Source organism: Rhineura floridana, chromosome 2, assembly GCF_030035675.1.
Source record: "Rhineura floridana isolate rRhiFlo1 chromosome 2, rRhiFlo1.hap2, whole genome shotgun sequence".
Lineage (NCBI taxonomy): Eukaryota > Metazoa > Chordata > Lepidosauria > Squamata > Rhineuridae > Rhineura > Rhineura floridana.
This window is the reverse complement of record NC_084481.1, coordinates 128,970,475-128,997,824: the sequence shown is the minus strand read 5'-3', so window position 1 is coordinate 128,997,824 and position 27,350 is coordinate 128,970,475. Positions and strand designations below refer to the sequence as shown.

The following is a 27,350-nucleotide window of genomic DNA, read 5'->3' as shown; positions in this document are numbered from 1 at the left end:
TTTCTTTCCTCCCTCAATAGATTTCTTCTGTTCAAAAGAAGAATGCAGAACTAGGCCAGGAGGAGATTGTACAGCAATGCATGAAAAATATAAAATGGGTAGAAGACCTGTTTGAGAAGTTTGGTGAACTTTTGAATCATGTACAGCAGAAATGTTCATAATAACTGTGGCACTTGGGGCAAAGTTTTTTTTTTATATCACTCATCAAGAGCAACTGAAAGGTCAGGGAAGCTCTGGTTAGTCTGATCATGCCAGACTTTATTCTGAGTCAGAGGAATTCTTAGTGTTCTTGGTCTGTGGCTTCTGATGAGGAAAAATTATGCTGCCATGCAAATGGAACTACAAACAAACCTCACTGAATTTTTAATCTGAAGAATGATTTTTCCATTTTGTAAACTCTTGTATTGAAATGACTTAGGTTTATTTTTGACAAGTGATCAAAGCATGCACTAAATATATATATTTTTGGGCTATGGTGAAAATAATACTGAAAATATCATGGCTTTTTCTGACTCTGAACAGTAGGAAGAGTCTGGGTAGTAAACAAATATTTACATTTGTCTGACTTATCAAATAGAGTCTTCTACATTTTGCAAACAGAGCTAGTATGACATGAAATTCTGTATATAAATAATCACCATCACACATTCAGAAATGTCATTGTGCTTTATGGACTCCTTTTACTGCTGTTATGTTCAGGAGATTGAACATGGAGTTGGTGCAATCCTATGACTGCTATTTTGTGTCAAATTATATTGTAATGAAAGACAATGACCTTAACTATGTTCCCCTTTTTTATTTTTAAGAAAAACATATTTTCCTTTATACTGTGCTTTTTTTCCCCTTTGGAAAAAAATCAATTGTACATTTTATCTCACTAATAGTTGTATTTTTCACAGAGAAAATATTGTGGCTAAAAATTGTTTTGTGTATCTTTGTAATACACTTTTCATTGTTTTCAGTAAATCCTGTTCATTTTTATATATTAATTTCACATTGTAAACTATGTATCTTGAGATAATTCTTTTGTTTATACCAGCTTCCTTCAGTGTTAACCAGGAATAAGACATACTAGACTTTATAAGTTTGCTTTATATGTATAGTTGTGTTTAAACACTGCATTTCATTTTCTGAGGCATGAAAATAAATTTCTTACTAAAATACCATGAATAATGAAAGTTTCATTGAACAGCTATTACTTTTGTCTTCTGGATACTGAAGATTGATGATTTAATAAACTATATGCAGTGTTAAACACAACTGACATTGACTTTTTTTAGAATCGGTAATGGCAGAACTGTTTGGTTCTCAGTGCCTTTTCACATGTTCAGACGTGCTTTTGTCATTGTTTTTCTCTGCTGAGTTATTTTTTAATCAGTAGGACCAGTAGTCTCACTTAGACTAAAAATGTGTTAAACTCATAGGAAAGTTTCTTCATTTGCCAACAGAATGCCTTACCTCAGTCATTGATTCAAAATGTGTAAGTCCTCTGCTTGGATTTGTGAAAAGATTAAACTTGTGCTTTCGTCAGATAATATATAAAAATAATTCATTTGTTCTTTCACTGCCACTTAGTGCCTTAATTTCGACCAAGAAAGCAGGATTCCTCATTCAGTAGCTAACCGGGGTATTTTTGTATGTAGCATGGTGTATTTTCTTTAGTTGTACATATGTTCATTGCACCTTAGATTTGTAAAATATAATGAAGGGCTGTGATACAAGCAATTAAACCAGGATTTCAAAATATCAAAGGACAACATTCTTTATCTTGATATCTGTTATGTAGGTTTACCTCTGCATTTTCAAAGGGTTTTTTATGTTTGATGTGGTGGTACTCCATTTCTCTAAGGGGAAGAAAAAAATGCAATATTTTTTCGTAAATTTCCATTGTTTTTTGTCTTAAAATTTCACCATACTGCACTTGCCTTGAAAAAGCCAGGCTGTATTACTGTGACTAATTTGCTGGGGATCCAGTGGTCCTGTAGAAGAATTAATGGTCTAGACTCAAGCTCTACAGCATTAGGGAAGCATTTTGATCCTCTGCCTAAAAACATTTTGGGCATTTGTCTACCTGCAACAAAGAAGCCAATACTGCTGAATTATTTTGGAAGCCTCCCTGCAAACTAATGTACATCTTAACCCTTCACTCATACTTAAGGCTGCAATCCTTCAACCAATTACCTAAGCCACAATGAGCTCTATGGGGCTTTGAGTAACAGGTCTAGGATTGTCCTTTGTGTTAGGAAGAGATTTGAAAGTTCCTTTTATAATATAGATGCAGTATCCTTGGAGCCATCACATAAATAATCTCCTTAGGTGGAGGAGGATATAGAAGGAAGGCAGAGGTGGCATCTTTCTCATGTTGGAATTAAAATATTTAAGAACTAGTCATGGAAGGTTCACAAATGTAAAACAAAATTGTATAGCAAGGGTGAGGAATCTTTGGCCCTCCAGAGGTTGTTAGACTAACTCTCATTACCTTTAATTATTGGCCATGCTGGCTGGGATTGACGAGAGATGTAATACAGCAACATCTGGAAGGGCAAAGATTTCCCAATCCTGTTGTCCAATGAAGTAATATACATCAACACAAGCTTATAGATAAATTGGTTTAATAGTTAAACATTAATTGAACAAAAAAGGATGGGGATTGCACTGTTTTACTGAGGGTGCAATCCTGTATGCACTTACCTAGGAATAAGTCTCATTGAAATCAATGGGACTTACTTCTGAGTAACTTTGCAGGATTAGGTATTCACCTTTTTATTCTTAGGACGAGTAGATGGCAACTTTGTCAAGTGAACAATGCATAAGAAGCTTTCTTGGGATTATGGAAGTAGAACATAAAATACACTTCTGTCTTGCTAGACAGATGACGTTCAAACTTCCTGTGTTCAGAGAACCCTTTTAAGTTGTTTGGCCTCCCATGTGTTTCAAGGAATGACTATACATTGCAAAAGGGGTCTGTTCTAGGGTACATATTTTATGTAGAACATTAGTGAGGCCTATTAGGCCTAGCTGTTGCCCCATATCCAGTGGGTGCATCTTTGAACACACCCAACATCTTTTGTGGCTGTGTATTGCAGGGAAAGCTCTGCAGCTTTAGGAGGCTGGCCAGGTGTATTCCAGGAACAATGGTCCACTGACTTTTTTTTTCATGGAGGTGCCTCTGATAAGCTTCCAGGGACGTCTAGGTTTCCTGTAAACAAAGAGAAAACGGCTGTGCTAGACAGACAATATGTTAGGTATCCAAAATGCAACAATTTTAGAACAAAATGCAATTGGGCAAAATATGATTTAAATAGCAATTTTAGGTTTCTTATAACACATTAAAGAAATAAAAGATGATGGCCACCACAGTCAAACCAGTATTTCCTGAATTCAGTGTATATGTTTTGCAACAATCAGGAGGCAGAGTTATCAGCAATGCTACTTGAGAAATACAGTGGATTGTTCACTTGATAGAGACATTTTCTAACTATTCTGGGGCACCACATAAAATCTGGATATTAAATTCAGCTTGGACAACAGCCTTCTACTGTAGGGCCGCACTCATATGGCAGGCTATGTTCCGGACCCTTGCTGAAAAGTGGAACTCATTGAATGGCACGCGAAGGCCTGAAAACTGCCGTAAAAGCGTAACAAGTGCCGTATGTGTGGGGCTTTAGTCTAATTGAGACCACCGCATTAGCAAAGTGCCGTAAAGCGGGGCCCTACTGTATATTCTTCCTTCCAAGGGCCCCTGCAAATAGTAATTTTTGAGAGTACGCTGGAGATCCTTTGGAGAAGTGCCGGTGCACTCACAGTAAGTAGAGCTGCAGGTTTTAAGCAGCTGAAATGCCTAAATAAGTTGAAACCTTGACATTTGCTTCCACCATAGTGCATTTAGGATTATGGAGCCAGTGTAGTGTAGTGGTTAAGGTGTTGGACTACAACCTGGGACACCAGGGTTCGAACCCCCACAGAGCCAGGAAGCTCACTGGGTGACCTTAGGCCAGTCACTGCCTCTCAGCCTCAGAGGAAGGCAATAGTAAACCCCCTCTGAATACACCTTACCATGAAAACTCCATTCATAGGGTTGCCATAAGTCGGAATCGACTTGAAGGCAGTCGATTTACATAGCTGATTTTAATATTACACTTCAGCATACATTGTGCACACAAAATGCATTCATGCCTCTGCGTTCTTATAATATTGCAAGAATGTGGAACTGACTGATTACATATATGCAAATGATTTCCAGATGTTCAGTACCCATTCAAATGTAATATATGAAGTGGCCCTCTGATACTATTTTTAATATGGTAACAATGGGGGCAAGTGAACAAACACTGTGTAAAACTAAATAATTGCATCTTTAGATTGGTAGTCCCAGCAAGCATTGTTTTGTGTCCAGATCTCTGTAAAGAGTCTCTGATCTTTTCATTTTAAGCTTCAGCTTATATAATTGGTGATACAACTGGATTCTACAGCGTCCTTTACCAGGACGTTGCATACTTTCCCTTTTGCTTTAAGTAATATATGTTAAAAAGGAAAGTCAAACTGTCTTCCAATAAACAGTCTCCATAGAGGAAATATATTTTAAATATTTAAAATTTTACTACTATTTAAAATAATTTAAAAATGAACAAGCCAAAATGCTAGGAAATTGAAAATCAGTGTACAGTAACTTCAGTTTTTGTTGATGATAATTTGGCATCCTACACTAACGTACCTTTTTGTATATTATACAGTGCACATCCTTCTATATATTCTGTTTAAGTTAATGTTCAATTTTCATTAATAAATGTATGGTAATACCTAGCTTCTTATTTACTGCAAGAATTTAGTCCAGTTTTCAGGTGGTCCACAATAATGTATAAAGTTGAAGGGGAAAAAGTCACAATTTTTGTATTGTTGATTCGATGTTACTAAACTCATTAAAGTGAAAACACTTTTTCAAAATGCTGTTCAGTGGTTTATTAAGCTTGAAAACATTGGTCTGAAAGAATTGGAATGACTAAGACAAATACTCCCATTAGTGTGATGGTCCAAATCTTACCCTCTTTTAGGACACCAAATGATTGGTTGTCACAATCTTAACATTCAAGCTAAACCCCCTCCCCTTAGACGCATCCACGACACATTGTAAGTTGCCTATGAAAGTCAGAATTGCCATAAGGTGGAAGAGTTAGGGTGCTGTTGTAGAGGGACATGGGAGAGAAACTGCTTGAACATGTGCTCTTATTCAAGGTTAATGGCAACCCTGCTTGCAGGAATTGGAGGCATGATTTCTTCATTGCATCATTGGGTTTTCCCCTTAAGTTTTTTTATGCGTCTGTAAAGTATGCTGATACCTCCCTCTTAGCAGTAGCCCCATTTTTTGTTACATCACCATCATAGCTTAGCACCTGAGATTGCTAAACTATTAGTATCTATGATTGTTGTGGCCACACTTGTCTCAGGTATCATTTACTTTGTTAATGGGTATCTCATCAAAGCAGCTTTAAATGAAATGGGATGTCTGATTTTTAGTGGCTTACCCCACCCCAACCTACCAGTGTTTGGACAGGTTTATTACAGAGAATCAGGTGGCTCGCTACTTTGGAAGGCTTAGCTTATTCTTCATATGAAAGGTACTCACTCAGTATGAGCGGATTTATCAAGATGGCCATTCTCAATAACTCACCCCTTGGAACTATCAAGTATTTTACATGCTACATTGCATTCATCCACTGGATTGGGTCCTGAGTTTGCCCTGTGAACAGAAGGGCCCTTCTGATTTGTGGGCCTTTGATCCAGGGAAAGCTGGTGGTGGTGGAAGTGATTGTAGCAGACTCCCTCCTCCTTCCTGCACTTCTACAGTGTTCTGGGAAGATCCCCAGCCACTGAACATGTTTTTGTACCACAATAAAGGAGGAATCAGTAGAAATCACATCTGCCAGCAAGAACATCGCTTGAGCAGAGTTCCCATTCATGGGATATCAAGATCCAAACAAATATATTTCACATAGCACCTGAATGACTGTGCACCATATAAGCGGTCATGTTGGAAGTTGAGCAATTTATAACATTTGATACTTTGTGCACCCCACCTATAGAATATTCTAGGAAAGCCAACTAGTGCTTGGTGCTGATACCTTGGTGTCTTGATGCATAGATTGACCTGTTTGCCTGGGATAGTAGCCACTGCTGCAAGCCTGAGTGTTGTTATGATCAAAATTACTTGCAATTATTTTTAATTACATTGTAACCCACACTGAGATCGCATGAAGGGCAGACTTAAACTGATTTTCTACAGCGTAGCTCATGTGGATTATATTTTCAGCAGTGTGATCTATATGCTGAAAGGGTAATGGATACAGAACACATTTTTATAAGCAACTGTTTATGCATTCCTTCTGGTATCTTCAGCATGGCTTCGCTGTGACTCAATCAAACCATTGTTTATATGTTGAAATAAGATGTAGATGAGGGCCCATTAAAAACTGGAATGTTCTATGAAATGTTTATGAAAAATGATATACTATTTTATATAATTCAAGGTCAAGGCATAGGATACAAATACCAGTTATATTTCTTTTTTTAAAACACACACATTACGTTAAAGCTTAGTACTATTCCCAAGCACTAAGTTAAGAAAGTTATAAAGTGAAGGCTACATTCAGAGTATTGCATAAATAAGAGAAATGCCAAGCTTTTTTCAGTCAGCATAAATGAAATCCTTACATACTGTCTGAATCTAGCTACATTCTCAACTTTATTTACATAAATGGGACTTAAAATATAAATTCAGTTGGCTTGTACCCATGCTGAGATGCATAAGCTTATATATCCAAATTTTGTCCCATGACACTATGCAAACGAAAAAACAGAGGTAACATTTATAGGTGAACTGACCAAATGTGAAGGTGACTTCCAAGAGCTACAGGCTTTGAAGAGCTCCTGCCATCCCCCATAGAGATACAAGGATAGCCTCAAAATGAAGGCAGCTGTGCTGATCCACTTATTTATCTAATACACAAACACACATAGCAGCAATATGTAGCATAAAACCCATATTTATTAGAATCTGCATGACTGCAACCTTGTGCGGTTTCCTTGGAGTACGGTCCATTGAAGTCAGTCCTACTGACTGCCTAAGCTCAATTTACAGAGCACATTTTAGCTTTAACAGAAAATCTTCAGATGAAATACAACCCTTAGATTTTTATTAGAAATGCAAACAAAAACTGTTAGCATGAGATAGGAAGCCCCTCAAAGAAAAACAATGTAGTACCTGACCCCTGATTATTTTGGTCATTCTCCAACTTTCTTTATGCTACTGACACAAACTTGAAATTATCACCTCATTCATTTGCTAGAGCAAGGAAGGTCCATCAGTTACCCTGACAGTCCAGCACTCATTCCTGAAAAAAATCTAGAATTGCATCTCCTTTCTATTACAGTACTGACAGGCACAAATTACTCCCATATAAGTTGGTGCATCTGGGTCTTTTTCAAATGGGCCAGAATGCAACCTGCTGATCTCTCCTTTTTCAGCATCACCATTTCCACAAGCATAGGCAGCCCAACTTTTTGCAGCACTTATACATGTGTGCTCCGAAGTACGTCCACACTAAGTTCACTGGGACATATTTCCAGTTGAGTGTATAGGATTGCAGCCTCAGCAGACTAAATGAAACTTTTCCAAAACTATTTTAATTAACTTTCTTCCCCTGTTGAAGGCTTCCTTGTTTCTTGATTAGTCTTATCTAGACACAGCACTCCTAATTGCACAGTGTCCTGTCATTATCTCCCTGACCCTAGTTACATTTAGGAGAGAGTTTAGAGCCCCCTGTCAAAAGCTTGAAAACTCCAAATTTATAATGGATTTTAGTAATTGCAGACCCTTTTAGCAACAATGTATAAATACTGCTAATATTTATTAATTTTTATACTTCAAACTCACAAAAAATCTACATAGGACAGAAAGTCTCAATTAAAAACCATCTAAATAAAATCAAGCAGAATACATTAAAGGAAAAAAATACAAGAATGGGTCATCGTTACATACAGTGTCAGGGAATTAGGTCTTACCAATGAACCGAAAGCCACTCCTGGGTGATCAAGCCAGGAGATAGCGGGAATGAGCAGGAGTGTTGGGAGCACACCAAGATAAAAGGTGGTAAAAGATTTACTGAAAGATGTCCAGTTGACACAGCCAGAGGTGCTGGAGTCACCTATTGCAGGAATAGTAAAATGCAAAATTAGATACGCCAGCTAGCCCTGATCTTTCATACTTGCACAAGAAGCTGGTGGCCAACCAATACTGTAGCGAGGAAGGAGCAGAGGCATGCTCACAGAATCTCAGGTAGTAGGTTATGGTGGAAAACTTCTCAAATCTCCTGGTGAAGCTAGGGTGTCTTTATAGTTAGATGATGTTTTGATATTCTCTTGATATCTTCACTGGGCCCTGGTATCTCATCCATCAATTGGTCAGCTGGCACTTGTACTGATGTCAATCTCTTGGCACATCCATGTTCTCAGAACTGCATCTCTTTCTCATACCAGCTTGGTGCCTATCAAGGGCGCTAGTCACAGGATCTCTTTCAGACTTGCATTAGAATTATAACATTTGTTTATGGCTGATTTATTCTGGACACCCTCCAGTTGTTGTCACCTTAATAACCTTTATTTATTTATTTATTTTATTATACTTGTATACTGCCCCATAGCCGAAGCTCTCTGGGCAGTTTACAGTAACTAAAAACATTAAAACAAATACAATTTAAAACAGATCTTATAAAAACAATTTAAAACACAATTAAAAAATTCAAACAGTATAAAACACATGCTAAAATGCCTGGGAGAAGAGGAAAGTCTTGACCTGGTGCCGAAAAGATAACAGTGTTGGCACCAGGCGTTTAGTGCCTCTAAGCCTCCAGTTTCAGCCATAGAAAGAGAAATTAATTCACACCCACACATCCTCTACATGCTATCATAACAGAACACTCAATGACGGCCTTGGGTATCTAGCTGGTTCCATAGTACACAGAAGCAATGAAACAGACACTGCACTTGGAGTTGTCCATTTCATAAGCAATATCAATAGCAGCATCAATAATAAATGGCATGAATATATAATGCATAGAGGTGTTCAGGCATTGATACATATAAAAAGGAGGAAATATACAGCAAATATACCTTAATCTGTGTCAATCTGACAAAGTTATAAAAACAAATCATTTTTATGACACTTGCTGAAATAACCAAATCTTAAGTTGGCACCTGAAGCTCATCATATCATCTTTTATGATTACCTGATTATAAAAATAGACTTCTGGTACATAATAATAAATATCTGTTAGACTTCAGTGGGCCAGAGGAAGAAAAAAAAGGGAGGAAGCCCCCAAGACGCCAAAAAGTGTATTTAATAAACTGCTTTGGAATTAATTTCATAAATATACTTTTTGGCATCTTGGGAGCTCCCCCCCCCTTTTTTTTTCTCTTCCTTTGATGAACCAGATGCCATCCACCTTCGCTGCACAGACTTCAGTGGGCAACAATCTGAAATAAAGGGCATTTTTTTAAAAAAAACTTGATACCCCTGATGGAAAACCCCTCTGCAGTACAGATGTTGCCTATTGGTTTAAATAACTTTGATAAGCATTACAAAATATACACACCCAGTTCATATAAATGAACCTGGATGAAGTATCACAAGATAAAATTAATTCTTTGTGCCTCTTTTTGGCTACAGCCCTATGTATTTATTTATTTATTTATTTTATTTTATTACATTTTTAGACCGCCCTATAGCAATAAGCTCCCAGGGCGGTGTACAGCATAATAAAACAGGTTAAAATACAAAAACACAATAAAACATAATTAAAAATTTTCAATTTTAAATTCAAATTTTTAAAATTTTTAAAATTTTTAAAATGCCTGGGCGAAGAGGTAGGTCTTTACCTGGCGCCGAAAAGATAGCAAAGAAGGCGCCAGGCGTATCTCATCAGGGAGGGCGTTCCATAGTTCGGGGGCCACCACTGAGAAGGCCCTAGCTCTAGTTATCATTCTCCGTGCCTCCCTATGCGTTGGGACACGGAGAAGGGCCTTCGACGTCGAGCGCAGCGACCGGGTAGGTACATAGCGGGAGAGGCGTTCCGCCAGGTATTGCGGTCCGATGCCGTTAAGGGCTTTATAGGTAAGAACCAACACTTTGAATCTGGCCCGGAAACATATTGGTAGCCAGTGCAGCTGGGCCAGGACAGGTGTTATATGATCAATTTTTTTTGTCCCAGTAAGAACTCTGGCCGCAGCATTCTGCACCAGCTGAAGTTTCCGAACCGTCTTCAGAGGTAACCCTACGTAGAGTGCATTACAGTAGTCCAATCTAGAGGTTACCAGAGCATGGATAACTGTGGCAAGGTTCTCCCTATCCAGATAGGGTCGTAGTTGGGCTACCAGCCGAAGCTGGTAGAACGCATTCCGTGCCACCGAGGCTACTTGAGCCTCCAGTGACAGGAGCGGATCTAATAAGACCCCCAAACTATGGACCTGCTCCTTTAGGGGGAGTGTAACCCCATCTAGGGCAGGTCGGACATCAACCATCTGGGCAGAGAGCCCCCCCACCAACAGCATCTCAGTCTTGTCAGGATTGAGTCTCAGTTTATTAGCTCTCATCCAGTCCATTATCGCGGCCAGGCAGCAGTTTAGTACATCAACAGCCTCACCTGAAGAAGATGAAAAGGAGAAGTAGAGCTGCATATCATCAGCATATTGCTGGAAACGCACTCCAAATCTCCTAATGACCTCGCCCAGCGGCTTCATATAGATATTAAAGAGCATGGGGGACAGAACTGAACCCTGTGGGACCCCATATTGGAGTATCCAGGGACTCGAGTAATGCTCCCCAAGCACCAGCTTCTGGAGACGATTCTTGAGGTAGGAGCACAGCCTCCAACTCCTAAGTCCGCAAGACGTCCCAGAAGGATACCATGGTCGATGGTATCAAAAGCCGCTGAGAGATCAAGGAGAACCAACAGAGTTACACTCCCTCTGTCTTTCTCCCGACAGAGGTCATCATACAGGGCGACCAAGGCTGTTTCTGTACCAAACCCCGGCTGAAAGCCCGATTGACATGGATCCAGATAATCAGTTTCATCCAAGAGAGCCTGGAGCTGGTGAGCGACCACACGCTCTAAAACCTTGCCCAGGAACGGAACATTTGCTACCGGTCTATAGTTGTCAAGATTTTCAGGGTCCAAGGAGGTTTTCTTTAGGAGCGGTCTCACCACCGCCTGTTTCAGGCAGGGTGGTACCACTCCCTCTTGTAAAGAGGCATTGATCACCTCCTTGGCCCATCCGGCTGTTCCGTTCCTGCTAGCTTTTATTAGCCATGAGGGGCAAGGATCCAGAGCAGAAGTGGTCGCCCGCACCTGTCCAAGCACCTTGTCCACGTCCTCGAGCTGAACCAACTGAAATTCATCCAATAAAACAGGACAGGACTGTGCTCTGGACACCTCATTAGGCTCAACTGCTACAATATTGGAGTCAAGGTCCCGGCGGATGTTTGCGATCTTATCTTGGAAGTGTCTCGCAAACTCATTACAGCGGGCTATTGATGGTATTATTGCGTTCTGAGGACCAGAGTGTAAAAGTCCCCGAACAACCTTATAAAGTTCCGCTGGGCAGTTAGAAGATGACTGAATGGAGGCAGCAAAGTACTGCTTCTTCGCTGCCCTCACCGCCTTCACATAGAGCTTGGTAGAGATCTTCACAAGTGCAAGACTACAGCCGTCGGGAGTTCGTCTCCATTTGCACTCAAGCCGTCTCCTTTCTTGCTTCATCACTCTTAGCTCCGGGGTAAACCACGGAGCCAATTGAGCTCTGCAGAGGAGAGGGCGCACTGGGGCGATCGTGTCAACTGCCCGGGTCATTTCCGTATTCCACAGATTGACCAGGGTTTCGACAGGAGCGTCAGTTTTATCAGCCGGAAAACTCCCCAGAGCCTTCTGAAAACCTTCAGGATTCATTAGTCTCCGGGGGCGGACCATCTTAATAGGTCCTCCACCCTTGCAGAGGGGAGAAAACATTGTGAGCCTACACCTCAATAGGCGATGATCTGTCCATGACAGAGGAATAGATGTAAAATCCCTCACTCCCAGATCACCATCCCCTGCTCCAGTAGCAAAAATTAAGTCTAGAGTGTGCCCCGAAATATGCGTAGGGCCAGTAACAAATTGAGACAGCCCCATGGCTGTCATGGAGGCCATGAAGTCCTGAGCTGCCCCAGACAAAGCGGTCTCGGCATGAATGTTGAGATCCCCCAATACCATAAATTTGGGGGATCGCAACACCAAACCCGAGACCACCTCCGTCAGCTCAGTTAGGGAGGCTGTTGGGCAGCAGGGTGGACGGTACACCAACAGTATTCCCAGTCTGTCTCGCTGGCCCAACGTAATATGGAGACACTCCAGACCATTAGCTACCTGGATAGGGTGCCTAATGAGAGGGATGGAACTTCTATAGACCACAGCGATTCCCCCTCCCCGACCCTCGGATCTACCCAGATGCTGAACCGAGTACCCAGGTGGGCACAGCTGGGAGAGATTAATGCCTCCCAGATCGCTCACCCATGTCTCAGTAATAAACGCCAGATCGGCCGCCTCATCCACAATTAAATCATGGATGAGGGAAGCTTTATTATTTACCGATCTGGCATTAAGAAGCAGCAACTGGAGATCCGAGAGTTGGCTGATAGAACTACCAGCAATCCTGTGGATGTGGGGAGGACCGGAACACGGTACAGCCACCAATTGTCTGTGCCGAGTTCCCCTCAACTGGCATGTCCTCCTCACAACGCCATACCTCCCATTACCCGTCACTACGCTAACAGGGGCCCCCTCTGGTCCCCCCTCCCAATACCCTATCCTCCCGCCCAGGCACATAATAAAATAAAATAAAAATACACACACACTCACAACATACAGTCATACAAACATCCACTCATTCCATTCAGGTCTGCACAACAACCACAGTCCCGTGCTCCATGCGCACCAACGCAGCTCTCAAACCGTTCTTCCCGGGAAAAGCGCCACCTGGAGCCTGGTCCTGCGAGGTGCCCACGTGCAGAGCAGGAGCCCAAGAAGGAGAGAGCAGAGATGTTGGCCAAGCAGCAGCAGCAAAGCAGGCAGATGGCTCTCCCTCCCTGGGCGGTGATGGTCCTCTTCCCTTGCAGGCACTGGATCTCCCAAGCCCCCTCAGCCAGCTGGCTTATATATCCCCTCCAGAGAAGGGACAGGTGGAACAGTATCAGGCACAGCTGGCTGAGTACCTGGAGCCTGGTCCTGCAAGGTGCCCACGTGCAGAGCAGGAACCCAAGAAGGAGAGAGCAGAGATGTTGACCAAGCAGCAGCAGCAAAGCAGGCAGATGGCTCTCCCTCCCTGGGCGGTGATGGTCCTCTTCCCTTGCAGGCACTGGATCTCCCAAGCCCCCTCAGCCAGCTGGCTTATATATCCCCTCCAGAGAAGGGACAGGTGGAACAGTATCAGGCACAGCTGGCTGAGTACCTGGAGCCTGGTCCTGCAAGGTGCCCACGTGCAGAGCAGGAACCCAAGAAGGAGAGAGCAGAGATGTTGGCCAAGCAGCAGCAGCAAAGCAGGCAGATGGCTCTCCCTCCCTGGGCGGTGATGGTCCTCTTCCCTTGCAGGCACTGGATCTCCCAAGCCCCCTCAGCCAGCCGGCTTATATATCCCCTCCAGAGAAGGGACAGGTGGAACAGTATCAGGCACAGCTGGCTGAGTACCTGGAGCCTGGTCCTGCAAGGTGCCCACGTGCAGAGCAGGAACCCAAGAAGGAGAGAGCAGAGATGTTGACCAAGCAGCAGCAGCAAAGCAGGCAGATGGCTCTCCCTCCCTGGGCGGTGATGGTCCTCTTCCCTTGCAGGCACTCTATGTAGAGTGCAGCACCAATTTACCAGTATAACCAGTAGAGTCCAGTAGCGTTTTAGCTTGTGTATCAGTGCCAGTCACCGACCGAAATAATAGACCATCAGCCAAGTCTTTAAGAAAACAAAACTTTACTGTTTTCACACCGTGCTCCGTCTCTTGCTTACCAACCAACTCTATAATGCTTTCCTATTACCCCCACACCTCTGTGTGCTCATTGAAGCCTTTTTATTGCTGCTTCACTTATCAGTTACAGCTGCAGCCTCACCTTGGGCATTTCTGCCAAGTGCTGTCAATTACCGGCTTCACTGTGTCTTTAACTCCTAACAGTCTTGTCTGGAACTGGCTGTGTTGCCCACCTAAGCCTGACAGCCCCCACCTTCCAGACAGACGTTTCAAGTTACAATTTTACATTTTTTTTTCACAGTACAATTATACATTTCCTTTGTTACATACATTTGCTTTTTACTTTGTACAGTCTTCAGGCATTTTTCACTTTTCTACATTCTTTACACATTTAACACATATATGCACAGTCACTGTCACCTTCTTGAGCATACTTTGCCATTTGTTCTCTTGTGCTATTGATGAACAGAGTATCACTGTCTGTTATTACTTTGCACTGTTTGTTTTCCTCTTTGTTCGTCTCACCCTGTATGGCTGATACTTGGAAACGTTCTGGAGGTTTCCCTTTATTTTGTCTTGTTGACCTCCTTAATGTTTCTGTTTCTTGTTCCTGTTCTGTATCTATGTCTGTGCTTGATGCACTGCTACTGGAATCAGAGCTGCTTGTCTCTATCTCCTGTTTTGTTTCTTCCCTTTCCTGTTTTATTTGTTGAGCAGGCTCTGTTGCATTTATGCCATTTGTGTCACTGCAATCTAGATTTACATATGTTTTGTGGTTCTCTGAGTCTTGTTCTTGTGTTCTAACACTCCTGCTGAGTGTTACACTACCATCCTGTGGAACCCACACGCGGTAATTTACATTCTGATACCCCAACACATATCCCTTTTTCGCTCTGGGAGCCAATTTTCCCTTTCTCTTTCCCTTGGGAACATGCACCCAGCATGGGGAACCAAATCTCAGTATGTGTAGTAGTCTGGGCTTTCTTTTGTACAACAGTTCATATGGTGACATGGCAATAGTTCTATGCAGTACTCTGTTTTGAATATAAGCAGCATACATTAAACTTTCTCCCCAGAAAGATTGATCAAGGCCTGAATCCTTTAACATTGCTCTCATTGCATCCTGCAATGTTTTGTTTTTCCTTTCTGCTGTCCCGTTCTGATGTGGAGAAAACGGGGCGGTTACAGCATGATTTATTCCTTTCTTTTCAAAATATTCTTCCAGGGACTTTCCTGTGAACTCCCCGCCCTGGTCAGATCTAATCTGTTGCACCTGTGTACCATGCTGCACTTCTACTCTGTTTAGAAAACGTTTTAATTGCTCTGCAGCCTCATCTTTTGTTTTCAATAACTTTACATGACAAAATCTTGAAAAATCATCAACAATCACGAGAAAATATTTAGCACCACCTTTTGTTTTGGGAAATGGTCCCGCTAAATCAACATGTATTGTCTGATAAGGCTTATCTGTATTTCTTTCAGCTACTTTGTTAATTGGAGCTACAGTGGCCTTTGTCTGCTGACATACTTCACACTGCATGTATTGCTTGCAGTCTTTTAGTTGTACATCAGCGCTGAATTGCTCTGCCTTTTTCACAGTCTCATAATTTACATGCCCCAGCCTTCGGTGCCATTCATGGATACATCTATCATGTGTTTTCTTATGCGTTACTAGTGAGGCTTGTACTGCAGGGTTTACATTTACATAGAACATGCCTTCCTTACAATATCCTTTTAGGCACACCTTTCCCCTTTTCATTATTTCACATTTCTTGTTACTAAATAACACACTATAATTCATTTGCAATAGTTTTGAAACTGACAGAATGTTGTTAGTTAAATTAGGCACAAATAAAACATTTGTCATTATTGTTTGTAAAGCACATAACTGTACAGTACCCTTATCCATCACCTGTTGTTTAGTGCCATCAGCTAAACTCACGTCTTCATTAGCTGGCACCATTGTTTTAAATAGACTTTTATCTTTTATCAGTGAATGGGTGGAACCTGAGTCCAGGACCCACAAACTATTGTCTCTGTTAACAAAGTCTTTTTCATTCTTTGTCTTTGCACTCACCAACTGCACGTGTGAGGGTTTTCTTCCGTCCCTCCTCCTTCTCAGTAAGTCACAGTCCCGCCTTAAATGATGCAAGGAGCCGCAGTTGTAACAAGCTTTAGTCCCAAAAGCCTTTATCTCAGTCTTTTCTTTTCTTTCACTCCTTTCGTTCCGTCCCTCTTGCCTTTGTTTTGTTTCTTTTCTTCTCTCCCACTCTTGCTTTAGTTTGTCTGCAACATATCGAAACGAAAGTCCAGCATCGGGCACCGCTTCAAGTGCGCTGATAACAGGATTCCAAGAGTCATTAAGTGTTGAAAGAGTGATATAGATCTGCTGCATTTCAGAGTGTTCCACTCCCCTTTCTTGTAATTCTACAAACAGGCTTGTAATGTTCATTAAGTGTTCTGACATAGTTACTTCGTCAGTTAGCTGCATTCTGTATAGTTTTCTCGCAAGACTTATTCTACTGCTAGCTGTTTCTTGAACATAATATGCTCTTAAAGCAGTCCACATTTCTTTAGCAGTCTCTTTACCTCTTAGAAGCAGTAGTTGTGAGTCTCCAACAGCTAAGATAATTAATTACTTTGCTCTTTCATCCAAGCGTAGCCATTCAGCAGGTGGTGGAACGGAGGGGGGTTGTTGGTCAATTACCTGCCATAAATCCTCTCTGTTTAGATAGGCTTGCATCCGCAGCCGCCAGCATGAGTAATTTCGTTCAGAGAGACGTTCCAGTGGAATGCCAGCCAAAGTTACTCCAGTCATTCTTGCAGACCTCTTATCACTTTGGTTTCCAGGCAACACGGTTCTCTATCTCTGCTTTGCCGCTCTCCCACAGCTCACCAGCTCTCCGGCTCAGCTTCCTTCGGTTGTCCGGCGTAGCACAAGCTTGCTCACTGGTTTTAACTGGGTGTTACTGGTTTGGAACTGGGCCCATAACCCTTGTAGAGTGCAGCACCAATTTACCAGTATAACCAGTAGAGTCCAGTAGCGTTTTAGCTTGTGTATCAGTGCCAGTCACCGACCGAAATAATAGACCATCAGCCAAGTCTTTAAGAAAACAAAACTTTACTGTTTTCACACCGTGCTCCGTCTCTTGCTTACCAACCAACTCTATAATGCTTTCCTATTACCCCCACACCTCTGTGTGCTCATTGAAGCCTTTTTATTGCTGCTTCACTTATCAGTTACAGCTGCAGCCTGACCTTGGGCATTTCTGCCAAGTGCTGTCAATTACCGGCTTCACTGTGTCTTTAACTCCTAACAGTCTTGTCTGGAACTGGCTGTGTTGCCCACCTAAGCCTGACACCCTATACATGCTTACCTGGGAATAGTCCCCAGTGAAAACTGTGGCTCTTACTTCTGAAGCAACATACTTGGAATTGTACTAACATCTGTTTTTTATCTAGCAAAATAAAACAAAGATTGCAATGTTCTCACAGACTTGGTTCACTATGTGCTGGCCTAGTTCTGCATGTTCTGACATACCAAGCACAGAATTTTTGCAATTTGTTCTTTGATTAAACAGTGTATTGTATATGTTGCTATGCTGCTGCCTATGAATTCAGCATGGTAGGTATGAATATCCAGAGCAATTCAGAGTTGCACAGAGACTTGATTTCAGCAACTCTCTGGTAATAAAACTGTCAAAACTCAAAGCCTTACGGATCTGCAATTTGTTTGAATTACTATTAATACTAAAATTTATATCCCACCCTTCCTCCCAAAAGGAGTCCAGGGCAGCAAACAAGAAGTGATAAAACAATAAAAACCTCTTTAAAAAATCCCAGTTGCAAACTGGAATAAAGGTAACAACTTGAAAGGCTTGTTGAAAGAAGGTCTTCAGTAGGCACCAAAAAGACAAGTGACAGCACCTGTCTAATATTTAAGGGGTAGGTGCTACAACACTAAACACCCGGTTCATATGTTTCTAATAATTCCAGTTCTGAATAATGTTTAGGGATAAGTCCAGATTGCACTGAATATCAAAATATCTCATTATTAAAATTGATTAGCCACAGACATCAATCATCAACCCATTTCCATCTAACCTCAAACTTAAATTTGGAACAGAAATTGCCCTGGCCCCAATAAAAAACAACTCTGCCAGGAAATGAATAGTGAGAGCCTTTTTTTGCTACTCAGTGCCCTATAAGAGCCTGAGTTTGGGGATATGATCTGGTGTAAACATATTTGACTCAAGTATATGTGAATTGGAGATTGTTACAAAGCAGATGGAAGAGGTCATTATAGAAATGAAAGATACTGTACAAATCAGTCAGTCATTGCTTATGACTTCAACATGTATTAAACTATGCTTAACTCTGACAGTTTTACGTACCAGAGTTCAGCTAGAAGTCACACTATTGGACCTTGAAGTTTTGTGTTCCCTAATGCGAGATCTGTAAGGACTTAGGTACACTTACTCACTAAAGGAGGAAAGGCACTCCCCCTCTTTATTGTTACTTATCTATCCTGCTCTTGAAAACAGAATCCATGGTTGAGCTTTGTCTCAAATTAGACTCCGTGGGCATATGTACATGACAGACCTAAACTGCTGAACAAGCATTCCCTCTCTCCAGAATCCATGGCTATCGTAATATTCTGAGGTGAATATTCTAACACTACAATTCCCAGGGTTCTTCGGACAAGTTAAAGCAGTTCAATTTTGATATAAGCTCTGTATGTCTGTAGTCTATGTCTTAATTTAGGACAAAATCTGCCTTGACTCCTACTATTGAAATTTTCAGCTCTTCTTCAGGGAGAAATTGCCAGACTGGTATAGTGGTACAGTGTTGAACTATCACCTAGGGGACCAGGAATCACTTCCCCCTTGGCCGTGAAGTTCTCTGGGTGCCCTTGGACCAGCTGCACTCTTTCAGCCCAACCTACTTCACAGGATTGTTAAGAGAATGAAATGGGAAGGGGGAGAACCGTGTACACCATCTTGAGTTCTTTAGGAGGAAAAATGGGATATAAAGTACAGTAATAAATACAAGTAAATGATACCTCAGCAGTCAAAGCTCATTCACTTTTGCATAAACTTTTAACAACTCAGCCCTATCCACAGTTAACATTGCACAGGACCAAGCTGGTACAACTGCAACCCTATCCACACTCAGAACAAAAGGGGACATACTTGTCAGTAAACATATAAGTTTAGGATGCATTAACTTGTGAAGGGAAAATCTGGGATCAAAAGCAATAAAAGACATTTGGCTAACACGGATTTACTGTAGAAACACTCAGTCACCAAGATCTTAAATAAAATTATCAAGAGCAAGAAAACAAGGTAGTTGTTTTTTGTAACCTCAGATGGCATACCAATAGAGTTGCTACAAGCTACTGAGACTGGATCTGTCCGAAGTTTGACAAAAAATTGTCAGCAAATATGGAAAAATAAACAATGGCCCACAGACCGGAAATGTTCAATATACATCCCAATTCCAAAAAAAGGGGACCCCAGGAAATGCAGTAATTATTGAACTATTGCTTTAATATCCCATGCAAGTAAAATAATGCTCAAGATTCTACAACAAAGGCCCCTACCATATATGGAGCAAGAAAAGAAAAAAAAAGAACAATTGAGAGCTTAAAGAACATCATGGCGGCAGGAGTAACAGCTACGGGCGAGGGAGCTCCGCAACAAACAGCTTTTATGTGGTAATTTCTCCCTTGTTGGAGGTTACAATGCATTGGAAAATACGGGGTAGCCTCCCCCCCCTCTTATGTCACCACCCTCGGACCCGACCTGGATGCCAGCTATCAGAAATACGATGTAAGACTTTCACCTACGCTGGGCCGCCGCCGTTTCCTGGTTGCCGGATCGGAGCTGGGGATGAACTGCGGCCCTTCGGCGAGCCTGGGGCTGCGGCCTCTATTCGGGAGACAGCGTTGTTCGCCGCGGCAGTTTTCCGTTGGCTGCTGGGGTTGGGGCGCGCCCCTGCGGCCTTCGTTGTCCTGCCGTGCTGGCCTTGCTCGTTTCGCCTTGTGTCGGCTGCGTTTTGCCTCTCATTGCCTTTGCTTTTGGCTTCTCGGGGAGAACTTTCCTGTTGGTCGCATCTTCGTGGCGCCTGTTTATGCCACCTCTCACTGTTTGCTACGCTGGATGCTGGATACTGAGAGTGAGAGGAGATGCTGCTTTCGGTTTCGCAAATGACGCACCTTGTGGACTATACGGGCCAGAAGCTTTATTGAACTTTACTGTAGTAACCTTTACCTGTTGTTTTAGTTTTATTGCTGTTTTGATGTTGTGATACTTATATATTATGACTTTGTACATCGCTCAGAGTGGCTTGGTTTCCAGCCAGATGGGCGATAAATAAATCGCAGAAATAAATAAATAAAATAAATAAATAAATGCCAGACGTCCAAGCTGGATTTAGAAAGTGAAGAGGCACCAGAGATCATATCGCAAACATACGTTGGATAATGGAATGGACCAAGGAATTTCAGATGAAAATCACCCTGTGCTTTGTAGATTACAGCAAAGCCTTTGATTGTGTAGATCATGAAAAATTATGGAATGCTTTAAAAGAAATGGGGGTGCCACAGCATCTGATTGTCCTGATACACAACCTATACTCTGCAGAAGAGGCTACTGTAAGGACAGAATATGGAGAAACCGATTGGTTCCCCATCGGAAAGGGTGTGAGACAGGGGTGTATTTATCACCCTATTTGTTCAATCTATACGCAGAACATATCATATGGAAAGTGGGATTGGACCAAGATGAACGAGGTGTGAAAATTGGAGGGAGAAATATCAACAATTTAAGATATGCAGACAATATCATGCTGCTAGCAGAAACCAGTAATGATTTGAAACGAATGCTGATGAAAGTTAAAGAGCAAAACACAAAACCAGGACTACACCTGAACATCCAGAAGACTAAATAAAGTAATAACAGAAGATTTATGTAACTTTAAAGGTGACAATGAGGACATCGAACTTGTCAAGGATTATCAATACCTCGGCACAGTCATTAACCAAAATGGAGACAATAGTCAAGAAATCAGAAGAAGGCTAGGACTGGGGAGGGCAGCTATGAGAGAACTAGAAAAGGTCCTCAAATGCAAAGATGTATCACTGAACAGTGAACACTAAAGTCAGGATCATTCATGGTATGCCAGATCTCTATGCATGGATGTGAAAGGTGGACAGTGAAAAAAGCAGATAAGAGAAAAATCAACTCGTTTGAAATGTATTGGAGGAGAGCTTTGCATATACCAAGCCAAATAATTGGATGTTAGAACAAATTAAACCAGAACTATCACTAGAAGTTAAAATGATGAAACTGAGGTTATCATACTTTGGACACATCATGAGAAGACATGATTCACTAGAAAAGACAATAATGCTGGGAAAAACAGAAGGGAGTAGAAAAAAAGGAAGGCCAAACAAGAGATGGATTGATTCCATAAAAGAAGCTACAGACCTGAACTTATAAGATCTGGACAGGGTGGTTCATGACGGAAGCTATTGGAGGTCGCTGATTCACAGGGTAGCTACAAGTCATAATCAACTTGAAGGGACATAACAACAAGAAACCCTTCTGCCTGTCACATGCAAGTACTAAAACAAAATCCACATTTCCTCCTGGTATAATAATCTATGGGCTGGTGGATTTTTGTATTAAGGACAGCAGATCTCACAGCGCACATTAAATTGAAAGTGTAATTGGAATTCTTTTGCGGGTGTGTATATTGTTTTGAATACACCTCTTTTTTTCTTTCTTGGATTAAAAACAACAACAAAAAATATTCCTGGCTGGACTATATATGATAACATTTAGACAGTTGTGAGGATTCCCACTCAAAGCATCTGACCATCTCAACACAGAGACTAATATAACTTTTGACTCCAGATTCATCTTTAGATTTATGACCATTTTTTCACACAGCTCAGTCATTCACATCACCTTCCTCTCCCACTTTCCATCTGATATTTAGGGCAATCATAAGCAATACATAACAGGTTTCCTCTTCTTGTATAACCAAAAGGGTAATGTCACAGCAACTCTCACCACTAAGGTGCCATAACGTTATAAACCAGATTACAATGTCTGGGGCCTATGTCTGCAACCCATCCTCTTCACTCCCCACCATCACTGTCGTTTCACCCTCTTATAGCTCAGCCCCGAACGCAACAGGCTGAAACAACTGCCCCCATCCCGTAAGGTCCCGCCGTATTTAACTTCCCACATGCAAATCTGTACACCGAGTACCTCTCTTTAGACGTTTCCACCGACCCCGACCCTCTCCCCCAGTATACAGTACAAACACAGATAAGGAGCTTTTGCCTGAAACCTCCATTGGGCGGGAGGAAGACTGCTTTCGTATAGGAGCGTCGCTTGCATCTTCTGAAATAAAATTCAAACCACATGCACAACATTAGATCACCCGTACAGAAGACCTTAAGCAGAGCACATAGCAGAACATTACTTCACTATAACAGCAAAAACCGTGAGATGTAGTTTCAGAGGACCGGTTTCAACAGCTAGTTTTGTAGTTCGCCTCATACTCTACTTTCCGAAAACCCCGCCCCTCCGTTTGGAATGTTAAATACAGAGTAGGCACCGCCCCCACTACGAATGTGAACCAATAAGCATAGCCTCCGCCTGTAGGCACCGCCTATTTCTCTCAGCAAGAAGCCCGTGAACTCTCGATCGCGTTCGGAGACGCGGTGGCAGAAACCGGCGGGCGCTATGGCCACCGTGAAGGAGAAGGCGGCAGCTTTGAATCTCTGTGCGGTGTATAGTCCGGCTAACAAACCTCCAGGTAACGGTGGGTTCTGAGTTTACATTCCAGGGAGGCTTGTTAAAGGTTAGCTGGATTTGGAAGATAAGGAGTAGCTTGCCGAAGGGACGTGTGAGAAAGAGATAAGGAAGCCAAACCGGTTAGGACGGAGACTTCTCAGTCCTAGACTAAGGGCACATATAGAAAATACAATGAGAATTTTTTTTAAAAAGAAAAACTACTGAAGTTTAGGACAGGTGCGTACAATGTGCTGTTCTGTCTCTTGTGGCTGTTAAGGATTGACTCACCTGAATCTTCACTGGATATCGTTCGAGCTTTTACTGCTGTCTCTCTTCCCACCCCCACTCCCACCCCCACCCCCACCTGTTCTCCTACCCCTACCCCATTTTGCGTAGTAGTACTTGCTGTTTTTGTTTCAGCTGGTCATGTGGGCGAGGCGCTGTCTCTGACTGGCCGCTGTTGGAGGCAGAATGCTAGGTTCATCGAATGACGGACCTTTGGTCTGACCCAACAGCAGTGCTGCTCTTACGTAACCGCGTCTCTTCTCCCTTTGATATTTCCTGTCTTCTGGGAGATAGTTCGCCTAAGCCCTGTTGGAAGGTCAACCTGGCATTCTGTGTAGAGTGTCCGCTTCTGTCCTGGAAGGATGACTTTCCTCCTGTCTTGATCCACTTAGTGGCTTAGGTGCAAGGCAGAATCCCATGCTATTATCATTGTGTCTAGGGCTATGATGTCTGAGGTATGTGTGTTGACAACCTGGACTTCCCTCCAACTCTCCTCCCAACTCTGGTATGTTTGATGTTTCCTGAGCTGGCCTGTCACTGGGCACGCTAACCTCTGACTCAATGTGTAGAGTTGGATGCCTGATTCTCTTCCTGACTGTAGTTTGAAGGTTGGCTGGAGTCTCTCGGTTAATGTTGTTGTTGTTTTATTGCATTTATATCCCACCCTTTCTCCCAGAAGGAGCTTAGGACAGCAAACAAAAACACTCTAAAATAGATAAAAAACAAGGTACTTAAAAACATATTAAAACAAAACATCTTCTAAACAAAGTTTAAAAACATCTTATTCAAGAAGCCTTTCCTTACAGAGGAAGATATTCCCACTTGCTTTACATTGGTTCATTCTTCTAGCCTGTTGCGTGCTTCTTTATATATGGTCTGTGCTTCCATATGTATAACCATTAATAAATTACTGCTTATATTAAGTATGATCTGCTTCACCTCTTTTGTGTGATTCCTATGGGATGTTCACAGGTAGAAATGTGCAGAAACCAGTCTCTTGTGAGCTGTTTTCCTGGAGATGAAATACTTTCTTCTTAGTTTGGGTAGCCTTCTGGGAGACAGCCTCAGCTCAAATGATGCTAGCAAACATATCTTTCCCTGGGGTCTGTTTGGCAACAGGAGTAAGAAAAACTGTAGTTCAGTACTGTTCGCTACTTTTAGTAGATAAAAAAAGGGAACTGTTGTTTATCTAAGCAGAATGTGTTCAGGCATTTGAATTTACTGGTCTTGTATAGGCAGTACTGAGAGATCTAGGGGTTTTGGGGGCAGCCTTCACACCCTCCATTCCTTGACCGTAAATGTTATGGTCATAGCCATAAACATTAAATGGGTGTATGTACTAGGTATGTATGGCTCAGGCACTTATTTTAATAATATAAAGAGCATCCTGTGCTGATGATTTTGCTGTAATTATAAGGTACAAATATTAACCACAAAACATGATTTTAAGGTATACTGCTTTTTTGTAACTAAATTTAATCCTGAATGTATCTAAGAGCTTTTAAATCTTAAGAATATTGGCCACCTCTAAATAATCTTCTCTTTCCCCCTCCCCCACCCCAGGAATCTGAAATGGCAGCCCTGCATGCTGTTGAAGCATCTAGAGCAGGTGTGGGCAGACTTTTGGCTTTGCAGGATCCTTCTTTGGTTTTTTGTTCTTTATTAGAACCTCCAGATCCACCAGCTGGAGTTAGGTGCAAAACATACGCACACTGAATTAAAAAATTCTGATTCCAGGAAATTGTTTTGAATACCAGAACAGATCTGACCTCACAGCCCTTTCACTCAAAAATCCACCCTTAACTCTGCTTCTCCCTCCAAGCTTTTTGCATTTCAGTAGTGTAACTTGGAGGGGAGTTATGTTGTGGTTACCATGGTTAAAAACTTGTAAGTCAGAATAAATTCTTACTGGTCCTGATATACCTTCCACTCAGCCCTGTTGCAATCTTTCTCAGTGTGTTCATGTATGGTCTTTCTCCACTCTCCCATACAAAGTATCACTAATGAAAACATAAAGCTCCCAGGATTGTCTACTTCGACTAGCAGTTGCTCTCTGGGGTATTGGTCTCTGGTAGAAAGAAATCTTTCCCAACCCTGCTACCCGATAGTGTTTTTCCCCGTGGAGTTTTCGAACAGTGCATGTGCTTTGCTGCTGAGCTGTTGTTCTTCCTAATAATGTTCTTTTTTAAAAGTGCATGCAAAGCACACAAGATAGATATGAAGAAAGCTTGGTGAAGTGTATAGCTTTTAAAAAAGTTTCAAAGGTGACTTTATATGGATGCCTGTGCTTGCATCATTTGCTAGTTTTTATTTCATTATAACATATTTTTGTATAATGCAAATGGCCAGCTCCATATAGCAGAAACAAGCTTATGATCATTTATGGTCAGGAAGTAATCAGCAATATAGAATAATAGAATAGTAGAGATGGAAGGGTCCTATAAGGCCATCTAGTCCAACCCCCTGCTCAATGCAGGAATCCAAATTGAACCATTCCCGACAGATGGCTGTCCAGCTGCTTCTTGCACGCCTCCAGGGTTGGAGAACCCCCTACCTCTCTAGGTAATTGTTTCCTATAGTCTCTATCTAAGATGTGGCGATGTAACTGTTATGTTATCTGGAACAGGGATGGGGAAAGTGTGGACTTCCCCAAATGTTGTTGGATTTCTATCATCCCTGATCGTTGGCCATGCTGGCTGAGGGTGATGGAGTCCAACAACATCTGGAGGGCCACAGGTTCTCTATCCCTGCACTAGATGGAGATCTTGTTACTTAATGCTACTAGCAAAAGTTGGTAAAAGAGTGTCACAGACAACTATTTCCATGGTAAATCATGCATATTTTTAAAGTAAATCCTAAAAATGTTGGGTAAGTCCATAATAAGCTTCAAGAATTCTCACTGAAACATCTCCAGTAATACATCTCCTGCATTGCTTGTTTAGGCTTCAGCTTGGCACAGAGACCATTTGGAGCCACTTATGTCTGGAGTAGCATAATCAATGCACTTCAGACCCAAGTTGAAGTGAAAAAGCGACGCCAGAACCTGAAATCCTATAATGACTGCTTTATTGGCTCTGATGCTGTAGACGTTGTCTATGCCCATCTTCTCCAGAACAAATACTTCGGCGATGTGGATATTTCCCGGACTAAAGTTGTGAGAGTGTGTCAGGCATTGATGGACTACAAAGTGTTTGAAGCAGTTTCTACCAGAGTCTTTGGAAAAGACAAACAGCCTGTGTTTGAAGATAGCAGCTGCAGCCTCTACAGATTCCCAAATGCATGTAAGGAAGCAGATAGCCCCTTTGGGAAAGCGTATGGCCAATCTGTGCCACAAAGGTTAGTTCCAAATGGAGTGCTGAAGACTGGGTGGGCAGTTGCCACATTTCTTGTTATAGCTTGAATGTATCCTAATCTTAAACATGACATGCTTGGAATTGAAGTTTTGTGTTGTTTGGAACTTTCTAGTTTAAGACCGGAACCTTGCAGTCCAATTTTGTGTGCACACTTACTGAGAAGTAGGTCCTACTTGTTGCTGTGGATTGATCTGCACAATCAAAGGGTACCTTTTTCAGAAAAAACACACCTCTGGAAAGGCCCTGAAGTCAATAGAACTTAATTCTCTGTGTTGGATGAAATCCAAAGAACTGTGTGTACAGCTTAAAATGCAGGAGTGGGGAGTCTGTGGAAGGAAAAACTGTAAGCATAAGCTGTTCCACAATCAACAATTTAGGAAGATATGTGTGTTTTTGTGAAACTTGCTATAGACTTTGCTCTGATTTAGCTCTACAATCATGTCCATTAGGGCACAAACTGGGACTTCCAATCTACTTACTATACATCTATACATGTTACTGTCACTGCCTGACCATGTATCTGTTTGGCTGTGGAAAGGGACAATCAGTTCGCCTCTTTTTCTGACAAGGTGATTGGTGCTGTCCTTGACCATCCGACCACGGTTGCATGAACACAGCACTGAATTCAGGATGGAAGTTCCCTGACCTGGGAGTCATGCATGCAGCACCAATTTTCATGAGGACTTCTCATTCAGCAAAAGGGATGCTGAGCTTAAAGCTGGCTTCTGTTTTTGAATCACCCTTGCTGGATCAGGATGACGTATTTTCCCTTTTCTTTTTTTGTCTTAAATGTCTGTTCGGCCTTTCAGCATAAAGCTTCCATGGTGGTTAACTATCATTTAAATGTTGTCAATTTGAAAAAATA

At 41.9% G+C, this 27,350-nt stretch overlaps 2 protein-coding genes and 1 long non-coding RNA gene across 9 annotated transcripts in view; 2 read left to right on the top strand and 1 right to left on the bottom strand.

The window, feature by feature from the left end:
* QSER1 (glutamine and serine rich 1) overlaps positions 1-4,944 on the top strand; it is a 50,400-nt gene extending 45,456 nt beyond the window's left edge. For all 4 annotated transcript variants that reach the window (XM_061610529.1, XM_061610530.1, XM_061610528.1 and 1 more), the window contains one exon: positions 21-4,944. In XM_061610529.1, the coding sequence (XP_061466513.1) occupies positions 21-161 (141 nt within the window). In that variant the 3' untranslated portion in view covers positions 162-4,944. The remainder of the gene's footprint in view (positions 1-20) is intronic.
* On the bottom strand, positions 2,660-23,106 carry LOC133377131 (uncharacterized). The gene is made up of 3 exons (XR_009760622.1): positions 22,534-23,106; positions 8,059-8,201; positions 2,660-3,199 (listed from the first exon to the last, which is right to left on the bottom strand). It is a non-coding gene; the product is annotated as an uncharacterized LOC133377131 (long non-coding RNA).
* Positions 22,707-27,350, top strand: part of DEPDC7 (DEP domain containing 7) — a 26,528-nt gene continuing 21,884 nt past the window's right edge. The window contains exons 1-2 of one of the 4 annotated variants that reach the window (XM_061610535.1): positions 22,707-22,875; positions 26,075-26,468. In XM_061610535.1, the coding sequence (XP_061466519.1) occupies positions 22,797-22,875; positions 26,075-26,468 (473 nt within the window). In that variant the 5' untranslated portion in view covers positions 22,707-22,796. The remainder of the gene's footprint in view (positions 22,876-26,074; positions 26,469-27,350) is intronic. The other 3 variants (XM_061610536.1, XM_061610537.1, XM_061610538.1) reach the window with 3 other exon arrangements.